Raw genomic sequence first — 17,733 nt, 5'->3', positions numbered from 1 at the left:
AACGGGGATCAATTTGTCACTCCAGCCCGACTGTAGTTGTGACACTTTCATCTGTCTCATAGTTAGCTTTGGTGTGGATCAATCACTTGAAACATTAGTGTTGCATGGCTTACAAATGGACAATTTGAAGGTTCCTTGCTTAAAGGGAAATTAGAGGGTGAAACCGATGATAAATAATAATTTAAATATATCTGGTATTTTAAAGGAAAACAGCAGAGACGGAGAAGGTGTGCAAGGAGATACGGAGGGGCATATGAGAGAAGAGTGATGTGCCGGGGTGTAGGTGACACACATGGCAGCGCCACATGCAGATGGTACACATGGATGAGCAGCCAGGGTGGTGGAGCATAAAAGCAGCCAGCTCGCCGATCACACACACATATTCCCATATAACAAACGCACACACCAACAACAAAAAAATAAATAAAAGAAATGCATGCTGGGAACACCAGCTAGCTTGCCAGCCCTTTACTCACCCAAATCACCACTGTGAAAATTAATACCTCCAACCATCCATACAAAAAAAAAAAAAAATCCTCACACAAATGCATCTCCTCACAAATCAATGAATGCATTAAATATTTACCCAGGAGTCTATAGAAAGCACCAGGAAAACCTTTGAAACATTTCGCCGTGAAGGAATATTCAATAATAAAAACTGCATTCTTTAGTTTTGATATCTGCTGCTTTTAATCTCCACAATTTCCTTTCCTTTCCCCATTTCCTTTTTTTTTTTTTAGAACTTTCTCGCAGGCTGAGTCTAAGCCGGCTGGCTGCTTTTCCATCAGTCGGACGCGAACACATAAGTGCTTACCTGATGAGAGACAGGACAAAAAGCTACAAAACACAACCCCGTCAGTTCCATGATTTCTAACATCCACAAACAAATTACACACCAACGATCAAGCCGTCCGCACAGTAAAAAAAAAAAATGTAGCGCTGGGGAGGACACAGGGGGCTAAAAGCAATCTTCCAGCTGACCTTGAGTGGGGAGAACAAAACGCCTGGTGCAGGAAAAGGGAAAAAAAAAGCCAATGCGAAGAAAAAGAGTGAAATACATAATCTATCTCCCTCGGCAGAGGGAAACGAATGCTTTCACTGTGATTGAGGACACGTCGCCCTCACACATCAACAAGCACAAACATTTTGGCTTAAGGGAGACAGTGTGGGGAGCTAAAAGCAGAGAGAACTTGCTTTAGCTAAAGTATAGCAGGATGAAATATCATGAAGTCAAAGGAAGAGCAAGAGGAAACACCGACTGGACGGCGGACAGTGAAGATGGGGTGACCGGTCAGCGTGGAAGGCTGCGGATGCTCACTTTTGAGTCAGCTTTACAGAGGCAGAGTCGTAGTGACTCACAGCCCACTCTTTCAAACTGTGCGCATGTGGGTCGGCGTTTGTGTGCGAGCCACTAGTCGTGTAACAAAGAACTTTATTACCATCTGTTACCCACACATGCTTACTTGTTTAGCGGTGACATGCATGTCTTCTTAAATCGCCTCGCTATTCTCTGTGCCTTTTCCAATCACCTGTCCCTCTGTGTCCTCTCTCCCCCTCCACCGTTCTTCCCGGGTGGATGGAGGGTTTGCGCTCCAATAAATCCCAAAGCAAAACAACAGCAAAATAAATAAATATATAAATACAAATACTGCCATTATCTCAGCAGCTTTCCAACTACCTCGCTCGTCTAGGTGAAATAAAATCGCGCTACTGCCATTTTAATCATTTTAATCAAAGCCTGTGTGTGCATGTCAGCATGTCTGTGTGTGTGTGTGTGTACCAGTACCTGTTGAGGCCATTAGGTGGAGCTGGTGTCTGACTGAGGGAAAAGGGGACAGGCAGCGAAGGGCTCTCTCTTTCCCTACCTGTTATCCCAGCTTTTTTTTTTTGTTTGTTTTTTTTAGTAGAGCATCTTTTACAAGGTTCAACACAGTGTTGTAGAATGGATTTCTTGCTTTGCAGTGCAACAGTTATTTATGTGAATAGCACAAAGGTTTTGTGTATAAGAGAAAAAACAGAAATCTCAAGAGTTGCTTGACAACTTTTACATTTTTGGGTTTATTTCAGCAGCTTAGTAACAGTCATAATTAATCAAAAATTGCTGAAAATCTGCACAAAACTTCAGAAAAGTTCTCAAAGATTCCCATCTATTTTCTTTTACTTAAAAAACAACTAAAAAATCTTTAAAAAACATCAGTTTTGTTTATGTTGTTTTTACTGGAAAACACCTAAATGCAAGCGTCATTCTTTATAGTAGCGGTGATTAAAGCAGTAGATGTGTGAGCAAACACAAACCCCCTTTGCACCGGTGCAACAGCAGATCTTGTTGGCAGTTTGAAGGAAGAGGGACGAGAGCCTGGAGGAGAGGCAGGTGTCCACAGATGGAGCTCGGCCTGTCTGCCTTTTTCTGCCACAGATGGAGCCAATCACACCTATTTTTTCCTTCACATGCCCTATAGCTGCACTTATAGCATGTGTGTGTGCACATCTGACATAAAAAAGCATCCCTGAATTAATATCTATACATGCTTACGTTGGTTTTAGCCTACAGCTTTCGGCAAAATCTGTAGAAATCAGTTTTTCCGAGTCAGACTTCATAAAAATGAGTAAAGGCTTAAGATTTTAAATGGTTCAAGATTACATTTCATTTCCTGCACACTGGTGACAGCTGAACATTTGCGAGGCAGCCTGCAGAGTACCTGCCTATCTCGGATGGCAGGGGGTCCCGCTAGCCAGTGAGACCACACAATCTGCAAAGCAGGAAGTGAACCGCCGATCTGTCATCTGTCTCCATAAGCCCACCAGTCAGGACCCTCCTAATTAGTCACCATGGAAACCATGGCTAATTCCCTGGTCTGTCATGCCAATCACGTCCTGTCTGCGGCAGCAATCAGAAAGGCACATTTATCCACCGCTGGGCCAGATCCCTGTAACAGATGTGTGTGTGTTCTTGTTGGTGGGGGGTTGTGTGTTTATGTGTGTGGGTAGTTCAGGAAGTTTGTCTGTGTGGGCTTGTCAAATCCTTTTGTTTCCTCACATCTTTTTTGTATCTTTCTCTTAAAATAGGAGCCCGCTCTGCTTGTCTAACATGTAAATTCATAATGTTTGCTCACATAGGAGGGAGACGTGTCAAAGCTGCTGAGAGGGGCGTGTGCCACGTTGTGACTGTCTGCTGGAAACTGTTTGATTAGCTTGGTGAGTGCTAGCAATCCCCCCCTCACACCCACAAAGCAATCAAACAACTATTATATGACGGGCACGCAGACACAAACACGCACAGATGCGGGCGCGGAGATGCACTTAACCTTTTCCTGTGAGGTCGGACTGTTCTGCAAAACAACACAATCACCTTAAACATGAGCCCCGCTGCTCTAAGACAGCCTGCACACATGGGGCTGACAGCACGTCAGGACGCATTGATTTCCAAATAAAGGCTGCATCTCCTTAAAACTATTCAATCAATTAATAAGCACTGAATCTGAAAGTCAAATAATCACAGCAAATACTCATGCACATAAATGAATGAGGTACTGATGTTGAACAGGGGGAAATGCACATCTAATTTGTTGCGTCCATCATGATCAACTGGAATTTGGTCACTTGGAACTCGTGTCTCACAAAGATGGACTTACACCCACACCAACTTGAAAATCAATACCTCCCCTACACCCTCACAATAAGAAAAAAAAAGCACGTCCTCAGACTCACGCACAAACAGCATGCGCTGGCATTCACGGATGCCAATCATAACTTCAAGGGCACATCAAAGCGGCGTTCAGTTCATTCTATTCAGATGTATGCCGTTTGATCACCACTGCCGCCTGCGCCCCAGCACACACATTCCCGCGCATGTGTGTGCACACATTACAGAAAGCGAGGCACTGAAATGCAACATTTATAAGTTGAAAGGAACGAGAAATAATTTAAGGAGTCTGTCCATCTGCAGTGGGGAGGGAAGGGGGGATTCTGTCAAGTTCCAGAGTGGTTCTGAGTTTCACACTGCTGCCAGAAAGAGGACTCACATCAGTACCATCCGAGTGTCGGGGTGACAAAGGAAACGTCCGAGGATCTTACCTGTCTCGTGAGAGAGGGTCTTGTTCCTGCCCATGTTGCCCGCGTGATGCATCGCTCCGTACTTGTCACTCATCGTGGTGAACCCTCTACCCTTATCTCGTCTCCTCCAAGCTCCTCTCCGTTCTGCTCCCGTCAGAGTCTTCTTTTCTTGATTCTCAATTTTTTCTTTCTCCTCGTCGTCGTCAAAAGGCTCGCCTCTCGCTCTTCGCCCGCACTCTTTTGCCCGACTCTCTTGTTCTCTCCTGTCAGTGAGCTCTGTGAGGCACAATCCGCTTGCTGAGTGCCGGAGGACTGCGCAGGAGGAGAGGTTTACGCTCGTGCGGTGCGGATCAGCACACTCGCACACGTGTAGCTGTTGCACCGCGGAGATGAAAGCCACACACTAGACAAGATGAGCACAGAGAAGAAAAGAAAAAAAAAAAAAAAGGAGGAAGGGTTGGATGCTCCCTTTCCAGGACACTGCAGGTCTTTTTTTCTGTCACCCTCCTGTTTCTAGTCCTCAGTCCTTTCTGCTGCTTGATCTGTCTGAAATCAGGCCCAGCTCAGGTACATGGGAGCGGACAGATGAGAAAACACTAAGACTTAGCGTGTCTTCCTGCCTGTGGCGGGCAGAGCAGAAGACAAGGAGAGCTGTGGCTGTGGCTCCATCCTCCATCTGCCCACAGCTGAGACTGAGAGCAGACTCAACACGCAAAAACACAGCGGCTCCCTCTCCCTCCCAGCAATGTTGCACTACCGAGATGGGGAGGAAGGATGACGGTGGGAGCTAACGAATGAGCCAGAGGAGAGAGAAGAAAAAAGAGGGGGGGTGAGATGGTGGAGGAGTGTGAGAGCAGAGCGGTGGAAAGGAGGAGGAGGAGGTGGCAACGAGGGCGGGAACACACGACGGCGCTCACAAGCGGCGGAGAGTGAAAGAGTGACAGAATCATGGAAATGTGACGAAGCAAGCACATAAAAGAAAGAGGAGACGCAGAGGAGAAATGATTAATTAATATAAGGCAAATAAGGGAAGGGGATGGGGCAAAGTGGAGGAGAGGAGAGACGAGGTTGAGAGAGGAAATCTGAAGCAGGGAGGGAGGGCAAGGAGAGGACTGTGCAGGGATGAATCCCAAATCTCTAAACAGGCGCAGAAGGATGTCACCCGAAGCAAACATCACGGCAGTAAAAAAATGCATTTTTCATCTGGCAGAAAATAAAAAAAAACATGTTTCAAATATTTTTTTTGTATTTCTTTATATAAGTTTCAAAATAAACGTCCAATATGATGTTAAAATTCAGCTGCTACTGCCAGAGTGCAGCTCAGGTGGAAAGCTTCCAGGTGAGCGAAGGTCCCCACACTGACCAGCAGAGGGCTCACGTCCCGTCACATGTTCACCAAAGGACTGAGGTCATCAAGCTGCATCATTTTCAGCTTAATCCCACATTACTGAACACATTCATCAACATTTCTAGACATAAATAATAATCCGATTATTAGGTAAGTCAAATAATTAGAGATTATTAGTGAGATTTATGAATGCAAAGTCTTTTGAAAATGTACATTTAGCAAATAGAGGATGGCACAAAAATCAATTTAAAGAGGTTAAAAAAAAGCATGCACTTTCTATATGGACACACACAGGTACAGTCCTAGAAAAAAGGAAATGTCAGAGTAAAGCTTGTGTTTATGTGTTTGCAGCAAAATCAAGAGTAAGGAGGACATGAGCTGTAAAGGACAACCCCAGAGCCACTTCTCTGGAGCAACACTGTCAGCCTCACTTTTATTTCTCTACGTGACATTCTCAGATACTATATATCATCCTCAACGAGTCACACAGCGACTTGTGCACCTTAGCGTGCACATCTATAGCCTACTTTGGTGCACACACGTTGCAGTTGTTGCATATGCATGCAGAGATAAACTTCCTGCATAGGTACTCCTGGCTTTGTTCAGCAGGAGAGGCGATGATAGGAGCGGAGGGAGTCTGAGGCTGTGACTTCATAATGTTAAAGCAAAGAGCAGGGCCCGGGCTAAATCGGATGGAGCGTGCGAGGAGACGCCGGATTTCTAGATGAGGTTCGTGTCAACGTGTCAAGATAAAAGACACATTGGAGGCAGAAACAAATTGCTTTTTTGACAACACCTTGTTACACTCCATCATGCAACACAACCGACCCAGTCACATGGGACCCCCACACCCACGCATGTGCACCTGCACATACGTGTCGGACGCAAAACGCTGCAATTTCCGCGCCGGTTATTCATCAATGCCATTCTGCATGAGTGTGGCAGGCATGTTTTTACAGCCATACATATTGGTTTGTATATGAGGGCATGACTGAGGCTCCCACTCGGGGTGATTCACCAGGGCCCGTTCATCCGGCAGTAATTCACTGTGAAGGACGTGAGGCTGTACAGACAGCATGTGAAGAGAGGCAGAAGACTGTGTTAAAGGAAGAATGAAAGAGAGCATATGGAAAGGTCACAGGAAAGATGAGCAAGCACCAAATAATGGCTTGAGATGATGTAAAACTTCTGTGCAGGCCCTTTTGTAAAGATTCTTTGGAGTTTTCTTCACATTTTTTGCTCAGTCATTGCTTTAAATAAAAATAAAATTTTAATCACAGTCTACGCCAGGGGTGTCAAACTCAATCGCACAAGGGGCCAAAATCCAAAACACACCTTAGGTCGAACAGGATAAACATTAAACTCTCTAAAGCTAAAGATTTAAAACTTTAAAATCGTAACTTTTTAACATAATTATGAAGTAGATATATAACATTACCTGCAGTAATGCTAGTGTGAATGATGCAAGCAGAATTTGGCTGCTGAAGATGCTGGTGCTGATAGCTGAAGATGAAATTGATAAATAAAAAAATGAAGATAATAGCTGAAAACGTTGAAGCGGATAGCTACTAACATATTAGCTAAATGATAAATTAGCCTAAAAAACAAAAACAAAAAAATCTTTGGCTAGCCAAAACAACTAGCACGTAGCGAAACAAATAGTTAAGCTTCAAAATATCCTTAAAAAAACGCCTAAAGTAGCCAAAAAAGCTAAGATGTAAATATTAGCCTTGCTCCTAAACAGCCTAAAAACAAAAATAAAAGCCCACATTAGCCAAAACAGCTAGCATGTAGCTGAAATATTAGTTAAACTCCAAAATGGACTAAAAAAAATCTTAGTTAATGCCAAAATACTCCAAAAAGCTAGCAGAATGCCAATTTTAAGACTTTTTAACATAATTATGAATAATAAAAAGGCAGGATAATTATTTCAGAATAAATCCATTTAACCTTAAATAACCTTAAATATTTTACTCTCCAAAAAAAAAAAAAAAAAAGTCAAAATTATACAAATTAAAGATAAACGCAAGTCAGATAACAATGGGCCATCATTAAAAATAAAATAAAATGATCTGGAGGGCCAGATAGAACTACCTGGCGGGCCACATTCGGCCCCCGCACCTAGACTTTGACACATGTGGTCTATGCAATACAAATAATCCAGATTCCAACTTATTTCTTGGCTCCATGACACATTTCATTTTAATCCTGTAGATTTTTTCCCCAATCCGCCATCCCCCTCTTGTTTCTCCACCCTCTACATGCCTCCTCGAGTGAGAAAAGAGGGAGGCAAAGAGAAGGTGTGCTGTAAGGTGCCCCATGGGTTGAACGTGGTCATTTGTCATGAGGCTGAAAGCTTAAGAAAAGACTAGTTAACCTTTACAGCTGATCCCCGTGAGACTCGGAAAAAAAAAGAAAAAACATAGCCCAGCAAAACACCTCCAGGAGACATGTGAACGGACACGGGAGTGCACATGCATGAGCAGCCCTTCCTTCCACAAACTCTGGAAATCAATAGCTGAGAAACCTTTCTACAGGAAGTGAGGGGAGGTTACCATTTTTACGCCATTCGCCTGTCCCAACTCCTACTCGCTTCCCGAAGGGGAAGCCTGGCTGTCTTCGCGGTCCTTCCCCTTCTTCGTCATCTCCCAATCCTTGTCATCCCCAACACCCTGCCAGAGTAATTAATCACCTTGTGCTAATGAGCTATTAACTAATGACAGATTGACATGCCTCTGCATAAGTGTGCATGTCTGAGTATGCGTGCGTCTACAAAAAGCATGCCAGCACCACCCTCTGCACACTAATGTGATTAATAAGCTCTTATTAGGCAAAGAGCACAAGGAGTGGCTCGGAACATGCATGCACACAAACTTTTTCACAGACAGGGCTTTTGTGCATGCCCAATGAGTTTAAAAACTAGGACAAAGAAATAGGGACATCATTTATTGCTTACCTTTCATTTCGACCGAGCAGCTTATTCTCTCAGAAGACGACCAAAAGAGAGTGAAAGGGCTTCTAATAACACACTCCTCCATAACTGAGCCGAATAACCTCAGATGAGCGTCATTTGTTTCATGCACAGCGTGAGACTTCCTAGCAACAGCCCTCGCATCTCAACAGACAACACCAGGCAAACGGCTCAGTAAAAGAGAGGCAGAGGTGACGCACATGAGAAATGGTGGCTTCAAATACGAAGTGACAATCGGAGACATTCTCACCAGGAGCCGGTTTAATCAGATGCATCGGACTCCCATTCCAAGAGAAATATAGTTACAGGAAGAGTATGAAATACTCAAGAGAACCCTTGCACTACATAATAGGGAGTCTAACCTAGCTGCATGTGAGTGAATGTGTGCAGCTACCATGGTGTAGATGCAGGTGCCAGCACATGTACAGCTCTCTATGAGATTCTCTGTCTCTCTGACCTAACAGTCCGTCCCTCCGGAGGAGTTTTGGCGCATACAGAGACTCATTTGCATTCTTGCGGCACTCACATTTTTTTTTTTCGGCGGCTTTAGAAGTGAACAGCTGCTTAATGGCCATTGCTCTTCAGAGACAGGACATTGGGAAGCACAGAGGAGGTTAGCCAGGGTTTCTGCACCACCAGGCACACACATAACCCGAGCGTGTGGCGGAGGGACACACGCTGAAGCACACACCTTGTAAAGCCTGGTTCAGCTATGGTTCGGAGAGTGAGATGTGACCATTTAGCAGATGTTTTCCTTTGCAAAGGGGACTTTGGATGCTTTCCACACTGTTGAATTTAACTACATTGGACAACAAAGCTGGATGCTGGAGAAATTATAAGCTCTACGATGCAAAAAAGATGGCTGGTGTCGTTTTAAAAAGCCCCGTTAATACATTTGTTAAAATATGTAAGCGTCGTTTTGGCACAAAGAAACTAGATGTTCCAAGCTACTGATAGTGTGGATAATACCAATTCTGTACACCACTGAAATCACTCAAATCTGGAGTTTTGAGGGATTGCATGGTTGGACAGAGCAGTGGAGGATTTTTGTAAAACCTGATTTAAAAAGCAAAACAGGGGATTGTCACTGGATTTTGGGAGTTCAGGGGAGGTTGAGTGCTTTCTCGGTTTTTTCGTTTTTTTCCCCTCCTTTTTTTGTCATATTCTCAAAATTAAACCTCCACACCACAGACACACCGACCCACATCCTAGAACAACTACATGAAATGGCTTTCATCTCAGTGCTCATTTGTTTGACTTACAAACACACACGGACCAGTCACGAGATGCCAAAAGAAGGGATTTGGTAGAGAAAGAGGAAAGTGCAAAAAGGTTATCACCCCGCTGCATGAAAGTGTGGAGAGTGACCCTGTTCCTGGAAGGTTCTCGTCAACAGGGAACTTATTGTGTAAAATTGACTAAAATATTCTTTGCAATTTCACAAGTTAATCAGTAAAACACAATGCAGGAAAGAAACAAACAAAAACTATTACCTAGATAAGTAAATTGTTTTTCTTTTCATAAATTGTTCCATATAATGAGGAAAATATCTAAAAAATAATTATTGCAGAAATGCTTTTTAAATTACAAAAAAAAGAGGAAATGAAAATCTATTTACTTTTGCTTCACCACAAGCATTTTGAAACTTTTTCTGATTCATTTGCCAACTTATTAATTATAAATATAGTTAAGTGTAACCTTTACAATTATTTGAATTTTAAAGGTTTATGCTTTTTTTTCTTCTTGATTGCATTTTTGTAGATATGGATCACATAGAGTTGTCAGCTTGAACTGCACCGCTGTCAACAACAATCTCTTGATTAAATCATTAAACCTCCAAGCATGAAGGGAGGTCTTCATAACAACTCTAGAAAGTATGCGTAGTTAAAATTTAAAGTTGGTGGATCAATCAAACATATTAAACCAAACATAATTTAGTGGAGAATTGTCTTTTCTTTGTTTTACCTCTTTTTGTTTTGTCATGAAAGAAACAAAAATGCTTTTGTTACGTCTGATCTGAGCCGTTCAGAATCTATTTTTTTTTTATCAGGTTGTATCAATCCAGCCTCATTTGCTGTGACTGGCAAGCTAGCTGAAATGCCAAAACATGGGAGTCGCCACTGACAGGCTCAAAAACCGAGCGCTTTAAACTGTTGTGACAGTCATGTTGTCATGCCTGACACATTGTTAATTCATTTAAAATTTGGCATTTATTACCAACAAAACTTGCATGTTGTGATACATGACACACCTGTTGCGTTATACAGCTGAAGATTTCCATCAGCGGTGACATCTTTTTTAAATTCTTACGTTAAAAATGGGCAAAACTTCTACTTTACCATAAATATTGCATTAAAAATGATAAAGAACCTCATAAAAATGTGTTGCTAAAAGTGTATTCGCTTTTTTCTAAATGACTACATATTCTTCTAATCATATTTCCTTTAGCATTTGTGGCTATTATACACACAGCGAAATGAAATCTGGTGGAGACACCTACCTGATAGGATTTCATGATGGAGAAGATTCTAAAGCTGTCAGCCGTGGCGCCACAATATTGTATAGGAATGTAAATCACACAATGGAAGACAAAAGGAATCAAAACACACAAACACAGAAGATGATCTAAAACCACTGGAAATCTGTATGACTTCTGGGAGCCACGAGGGTTCAGAAAAGACCGGTTAAAGGACGGCCCGGCTTTAACTCCGAGATAAATGATCTCCCAACACTGTGGTTATGAGGAAGGGAATGAAAGCCTGAGTAGGAAGAAAAAAGGAAAAAGTGATCAAATTGAGAGGCTGATGCATCACTGGAAAGATGATGCTTCTGTGGTTCTTCTTCAGCTGCAGAAACCTGCAGTAAGAAAGGTGTAAAAAACTGGATCTCTATGAGCTCAATTAAACATTTTCATGTTTACCCGTAAACAGACATTATATTCAAGACAGCCGGATTTGATTACAGGGGGGAGTGTGTATATGACCCGTGCTGGCTTCTTACTGGGCAGACTGAAGAGATTACAAAGCTTAAGCCACACAGATCAATACACACAAGCTATGGCCAAATGAATTGCTTGTGACAGCGTAAGAAAGACCACAAAACTTTGCGAGAGCAGGACTCGGCCTCAGAGGGGGAGCGCAGCAGCCGTGTTGTGAGTGAGGCTCTATTGTCAGATTGAGTGCTCCCTACTTAAAACCGTTATCGCTGGTCAATAAGTCGTTTCTTTCACTAAGCCTCGTCGGCGAGCGGTTTGCCTTGAAATTCTTGATACAAATAAAAAAAAGAGAAATGCAAAAAAAAATGGAAGGAGGAAAAATGGAGAAACAAGTGGGTTTGGGAGGGTTCTGTCATTATGATAGATAGATCGACTGAACAGAGGCTCCCGCAAGGAGAAATATAAAAATAGGACAGCATATCCCCTTGACACTGCTCCGTTCTGCCTATGTATCGAATTGCGAGTCTACTCTTCCTCTCTTTCCTCTCTGCTGCTCTTCTCTCACCTATGACTTCCCTATCCTTACCCCCCCTGCGCTCTTGTTCTCCAATGCTTTCAAGACATCATCCCCTGACATCCTTCTTCCCTCCTTCCTCCTCTGTGCCCATACACTCGTCCACCTACACAGCACAGACAAAAGCAAAAAAAATCTCTCCATCCCACTAAGCTTCCTCTTCATCACACTCAGCTGTGGAAGCTCTAACTTTTTTTTACTGATCCCAAATGACACACTAACACAATACACAGGCATTCTTTTTATGAAAAATCCATATTTACACTAAGGGATTGCTCGGAGACCCTTCTGTTCTTGTATTTCAACAGCTTTGCCCTGCTTTGCATTCATGCTGCTAAACTGATTCAACATGTTCAAAGTAGTGGTCTACGAGGGATACTAATGGAAGGCGTTCACAGCACCACTTATTGTTCTGTGTGTCTCAAATGCTCGACGAATCAAATAGCACTGAGACCACAAAGGGCAACGAGCAGAAACAATCGCCCGCCACTTTTCCCAAGTTTTAGCCCAAGTCGCACTTCCATTCTTCTTCTGTCCTCCTCAATATCTGTCACTTTCTCACTCATTAACCACACCCCACTTGCCATCCATCCATTCCTCTTCCTCTCTCTAGAGAGGAAAAACAAACAGCTGTCAGGGTCAGGCTTGCAGATGAATTCCAAATGACTTTGAAGGGCAGAGGGGCCGAGCAACTTTCTCTAGAGGAGAAGCTGGTTACAAATACCGGCGTGTGTGCATTAATACCGATACATAAACAGCATGGAATAAATATGGCCGTTCCTTGACACCTCGGTGCACACAGGAGCAGGCTGTAGCTACTCTCCAAGTCAATACTGCATCTGGAGGCTTGACTACTGTCAAGGTGAGGGCTTCTGAGTGGATTTCTGGTCGGTGGCATGCGCTTGATGCATGCTGAAACGCGTGGGAGTCGGAATGTGCAGGTGACAAGAGCTCGCAAACTTGTGATGACACTGATGTAAATTTTAACAGAAACACACAGACTTCCTCTTCCTCTCGTTTCTTCCAAACTTCCCAAAGGCGAAAAAAGAAGCTTGTTTCTCCTTCGACTATATAGGCACTATTTGCAGCCCTTGCTGGGCCGAGATGAGCCAATGAATCATTTTTCATCGTATCAATCATTTCAGTGCAGTAGCTCTCCATCATGTCTGTAGAGTCCACTCTATCACTGTCTGTTACCATTCATCCATCAGGAATAAGAGAGACCTTTAAATTATTCATTGGAGCTAAGCAAATGTTTAATCAAGACATTTACCGCAGTATTAGTTTTGTCTCCACTGTTTTCTCTCTGATGGAGCTTCATGGAGGGGTCTCAAGAGTCAAAAAGATCTAGAGCTGCTTTACACCTTATCAAGATTGAAACTGCATCAACTATTGAATTACATTTTGTTCATACTCGTATGTTCCAGTCAAACCAATACTGCCAAGAAGTATCAGGTTGCTTGGCAAGAGGGCCTGTGAAGAGGTCAGACACTTTATTGATTCAGATACCAGTTAATATCAAATTGCATTGTTGTTGCTTAACATTTGGCCTCTGAAAACTATCCAGCTTTTATTATTTTTAATTGCAAAGATTGGTTGGCATGGAAAACAATTTCTTTGTGTAATTTTTACCAAACACAAAAACCTGTTGGAAGAATGGAAAACATGCAGTATTGGACTTAACGTAAAATCAAACTATAAGCTTAACTTTTTAAATGTGTGACAGGATGGAGGTCAATTTTTTTGGATGGAGGAGAGTTTCAGAGTTGAGCAGCAGAGCGACTGAAAGCACGGTGACGGATAGAGGGCACATTGAGGTGGATGGAGGAGGACGATATGAGAGCGGTTAAAGGTGACAGAATGAAGGAGATGGGAAATATATTAAGTGGCGAGAAGCCATGAAATGCTTTGAAAGCACACAGATAAAATTATAATGAGTTTGGAAATTAACAAGAAGTCAGAGGGTGTTGATGGTGAGAAGATGAGTTTGGATCAAGAAAGGAGTTCTTATGGAGAACATTTTGAGGAAAAGTTTAGGAAAGATAGAGTTGCTTCTAAGGAACAAGTAACAATGCTTTGGTCAAGCATGGAAACTAGAGGTGTATCAATTTGTTTTAACAACTGGTCCAATTCACAGTTGATATTGGTTCATTTTGAACAATCTGATCCAATTCATCGATCTAGAATCAATCCAGAAATTTTGCAAAGACATGGCCACATCATTTTTTCCTGCCATCACATGTGTGTTGCCCTTAGTGATAGCATTTGGTTGTTTTTACATTATCGTAAAATAATCTGCTTCAATACAAATATTGTTCTGGTTGGATCATGGGAATATAAATCTATTAAGGGGTGGGAAAACGCATATGCAATTGATATCACAAAAGTGAAAAAAAAATGCTGACAGAATGAAGGAGCTGGAGCAAACTCAGTCCAGAAAAATGTCTTTTTATCTCTACCAATGATTAAAACTTCATTGATGTCATTAGGGAATACCGAACTTCATACACAAACAGAGAGAGAGACACTAGATAGAAAATAAAAAATAAAGAAACTTACTGTAAAGATATGTCATATCTTGAGATATAAAATGTTTTATAATGGTTTTTTTTTCGCCTCTGTATTTCCTGCTTCTGCTTAGTAGATGAACACACCACTTCCTCCTCCGCCTCATTGTGTACCTGCGCACTTGTAGATGATCACTCACAGAAGATCAAGATGCCCTTCGTGGTAAAAAATAAATATCGGAGACAATAGTGTCGCTTAAAAAGTACAAACGCCACTCAAAAGTTCATTGCAGATTCCAGTGATGACTTGACTGATTTGAACCATGGTTAGTGGAGTTGTTGCTTTCTGTGTCTACAGATTTCTATCGTACTTTTGGCTGACCGTGATACACCTTAGTTACAACTAGACACACAAAGTCAACAAATGCAGCTCGGTACCTTGGCAGCTGGGTGCTCATGCTATAAAAATGGTCTCTGCATCAATAAGAAGTAAGGAAAATAAATGAGCCACCAAGACACCCACACTATGTTGTCACCACATAAGTATTTCACAATGCCAGTACACATTTGTGTTTCTGTTAGAACCTTTTCTGCCAGTTTGTGGAAATGTGGGTCTATGGTGCTTGAGTTAGTTCAAAAGAAGGACATATGTTTGTTGCACAACAGCGGTTCCAACAGCAGCTGACGAAATGTAATTCAACACTTTATATTATTCGGTTATATATGTCAGTGTGTGCGTGCCTGTGCATGTGTGTGCATTAGTCCTTCCAAGTCTTTGGGTCTTGGCAGCAAGATCAGAGGAAATGTGTGACGAAGTGTCTGAGTGTGTGTGTGAGCGTGTGACAGAGAAAGAGTGAGTAGGCCTGAAAGTGAGATTCTGCTCTGAGACGTTTGATGTTGAAGAACAGCGTCTGCTGTCTGTCTGCCAACTGCCAACCTTCTATCACCATCCTAACACATGGCTTCCGCAAAGTGTGTGCATATAGGCCCGCATGTGTGTAAGTGGCCTGATTAGGCAGGGACTTGGCTACGTGACACTGCTACAGCGCTATTTAGACCTATAATGTGCACCATACTGTGACACTGCGTAAATGTGTGGGCCTGAGGAGGCAAAGATGATTTTTATTTTGTATCGCTCCAGAGATAAGAGAAAGATGAGGTGAGTACGGATGTGTGTGTGCGAACGTGGGTGTATTGGAAGAGATGAGTAATTTTTTTTTCACTTTTCATACCTCTTATCCCACACCACCAATCTCTGGATGGGTCCTTAACATAAAGAGTCAAGCATACTTGGGGCTAATTGTTAAATGATGTATATGTGGCACTGTGTTCATGTATGTGAACATCTGTGTGTGTGTTAATGTGTGTGTAGACTGTTTAAAAACCCAGTGTGCCACTGAACTCCAGCTGTTCCAGCAAGGCTGATCTCGTAAACATCCTATTCTTGTTTTCACCCCTAAACCCTGAAGTTTTAGAAGAAAAACTCAAAAGTGCAAGGAAAACACAGCAAGGATTTAAGCTACAAAGCAAAATGGGAGATGTAGCATTCTATTCTTAGGCCTAAAAATCACAAAACTTTGATAACTTTTTGTACAGAGAACTGGAAGACTGATCAAGCAGGGGTACAAAACTAAATCATTTGTGGTTAAGAAAGAAAATATAAGATGTTTTATTGCATCTGTCAACACAAAGAGTCTACATTTCCTTCTTTTTAACCCTTTTTGGTATCTAATGGGGTCCAGATGACCAAAACCTTGCATTGATCTGTTATCCATCATATGACAAATGGATGAAGGTGGACAGAATTTCATGTTTGCCACAGACACCAGTGAAAACCAAAAATCATTCTTTAAGAAAAATGTTCAAAACATACATGAGTGGGGAAAAATATGGCAGGAAAGCAACCTGCAATGTTGCACCATCAAAGCCATATGACAAAAACGAGGCATCCAATTGGAAAAAGAGGTCATCTTTTATAGGTGGTTAGCCCCACCCCTTCACAAAACCTACTAAATTACTAATCAAAGTTAAACACATTTCATAAGAAACAAACATTCACATGAATTTTACTTGTAAGAAATTCAACATAATTAAACAAAAATATGTCTCCAATTTAACATAAATTTCTTAAAAACAACAACAACAATAAAATAAACATTTTTCATTTTAAACAGACCTGTTGAAGGAAACCAAAATAGGTTGGTTCACTGGACTTCCTTTAACAGGAAGTGCTCTTCAAAAAACAGGAAGTTAACAAATAAAACACACAACAACAAAAATCCAGTGACTACGAAAAAAAAAAAAAAAATGAATTGCAATAGATGTTACAGCAGAACAGTGTGTGCACCCACTGACACAATCAAAAACAAATTAATTTACTTAAACCCTCACTCTGTGACAGACGTGTGCTCTGTCACAAAAGTGTAGCATAACATTAGCAGTTATTTTTGTGGAAGCTTAAAAACAATAAATACTCCTGCATGTGTAGTGTACTCACAAATAGATTATTTAAGTATTTAAAAAATGTGAAATAAAATAAAAAGTATAAAAAATAAGCAAAATCAGGCTAAAATAAATTCATAGGAGAAAAAAGAAGTTGCTTAAAAACAGCACGAGCCTCTTTTTTTACTGAATTTTCCAGGAGTCTCTGCCTTATAGTTAAGGAAAAACAAACCCAAGAAAAACAGTAATCGTATAGAAACACACATACATGAACACACACATAACTACACAAGCCCAGGCAGAGCAAAAGGCTGAAAGATCAGGTGAATCCACTGAGCAAAGACAGACAGATCTTTCTTTTGCACCCCTCTTGACATTTTCACTCTGATAGCCAGATATAGCTTTTCTGCCTCCTCGCAGCTCACAAGACAAGAACTCACGAAACCACGCACTCCGTTGGAATGAATAGTTGACGAACAATGGACAGTGAGTTATTTTAGAGGAAAAAATAGAAATGTCTCAGGTAAAAAAAAGTGAAAAAGGAGAGAAGTGGTAGAAATGTCCTGTGGCTACAGACACTGACACTACTGCTGCTGGAGCGATCCGAGTATCTCAGGTCGCCTATGTGGATGAGGGAATTCACAGAGCCGAAAGCACTGACAAATTCACAAAAAAAAAAAGATCGGTCAGGATCTAAAAATGGGAATATATAGAAAAACATCAAGAAATTTAGCCTGCATATCTGGAATTTCATAGCTTCTCTAAATTCTGGATCAAATATGCAATTATTCAATTCATTTTAAAAAGGTTCAGGGGGTTTGTGCCGCAGTAATTAGACTCTGAGGTGAATGATGCATACTAACATTGATCTGGTTAAGTGATTTGGATTCAGCCCATTATTGG

The 17,733-nt window shown here is 41.7% G+C and overlaps 1 protein-coding gene and 1 long non-coding RNA gene across 8 annotated transcripts in view; one reads left to right on the top strand and one right to left on the bottom strand.

Annotated features, from left to right (window-relative positions):
• The window catches only part of tenm2 (teneurin transmembrane protein 2), a 233,838-nt gene that overhangs the window by 118,790 nt on the left and 97,315 nt on the right, over positions 1–17,733 (bottom strand). Inside the window, exon 1 of one of the 7 annotated variants that reach the window (XM_024283218.2) lies at positions 4,075–4,847. The exons of 5 other annotated variants lie outside the window; for them this stretch is intronic. In XM_024283218.2, the coding sequence (XP_024138986.1) occupies positions 4,075–4,147 (73 nt within the window). In that variant the 5' untranslated portion in view covers positions 4,148–4,847. Of the gene's footprint in view, positions 1–4,074; positions 4,848–17,733 lie in introns of those variants that run through there. One more of the 7 variants, XM_024283219.2, reaches the window with a different exon arrangement.
• LOC118599249 overlaps positions 15,389–17,733 on the top strand; it is a 5,745-nt gene continuing 3,400 nt past the window's right edge. Inside the window, exon 1 of the long non-coding RNA XR_004948546.1 lies at positions 15,389–15,547. This is a non-coding gene — a long non-coding RNA (uncharacterized LOC118599249). The remainder of the gene's footprint in view (positions 15,548–17,733) is intronic.

This window comes from Oryzias melastigma, linkage group LG10, assembly GCF_002922805.2.
Source record: "Oryzias melastigma strain HK-1 linkage group LG10, ASM292280v2, whole genome shotgun sequence".
NCBI lineage: Eukaryota > Metazoa > Chordata > Actinopteri > Beloniformes > Adrianichthyidae > Oryzias > Oryzias melastigma.
The sequence above is the reverse complement of the archived record's forward strand: the minus strand, read 5'-3'. Positions and strand labels throughout refer to the sequence as shown.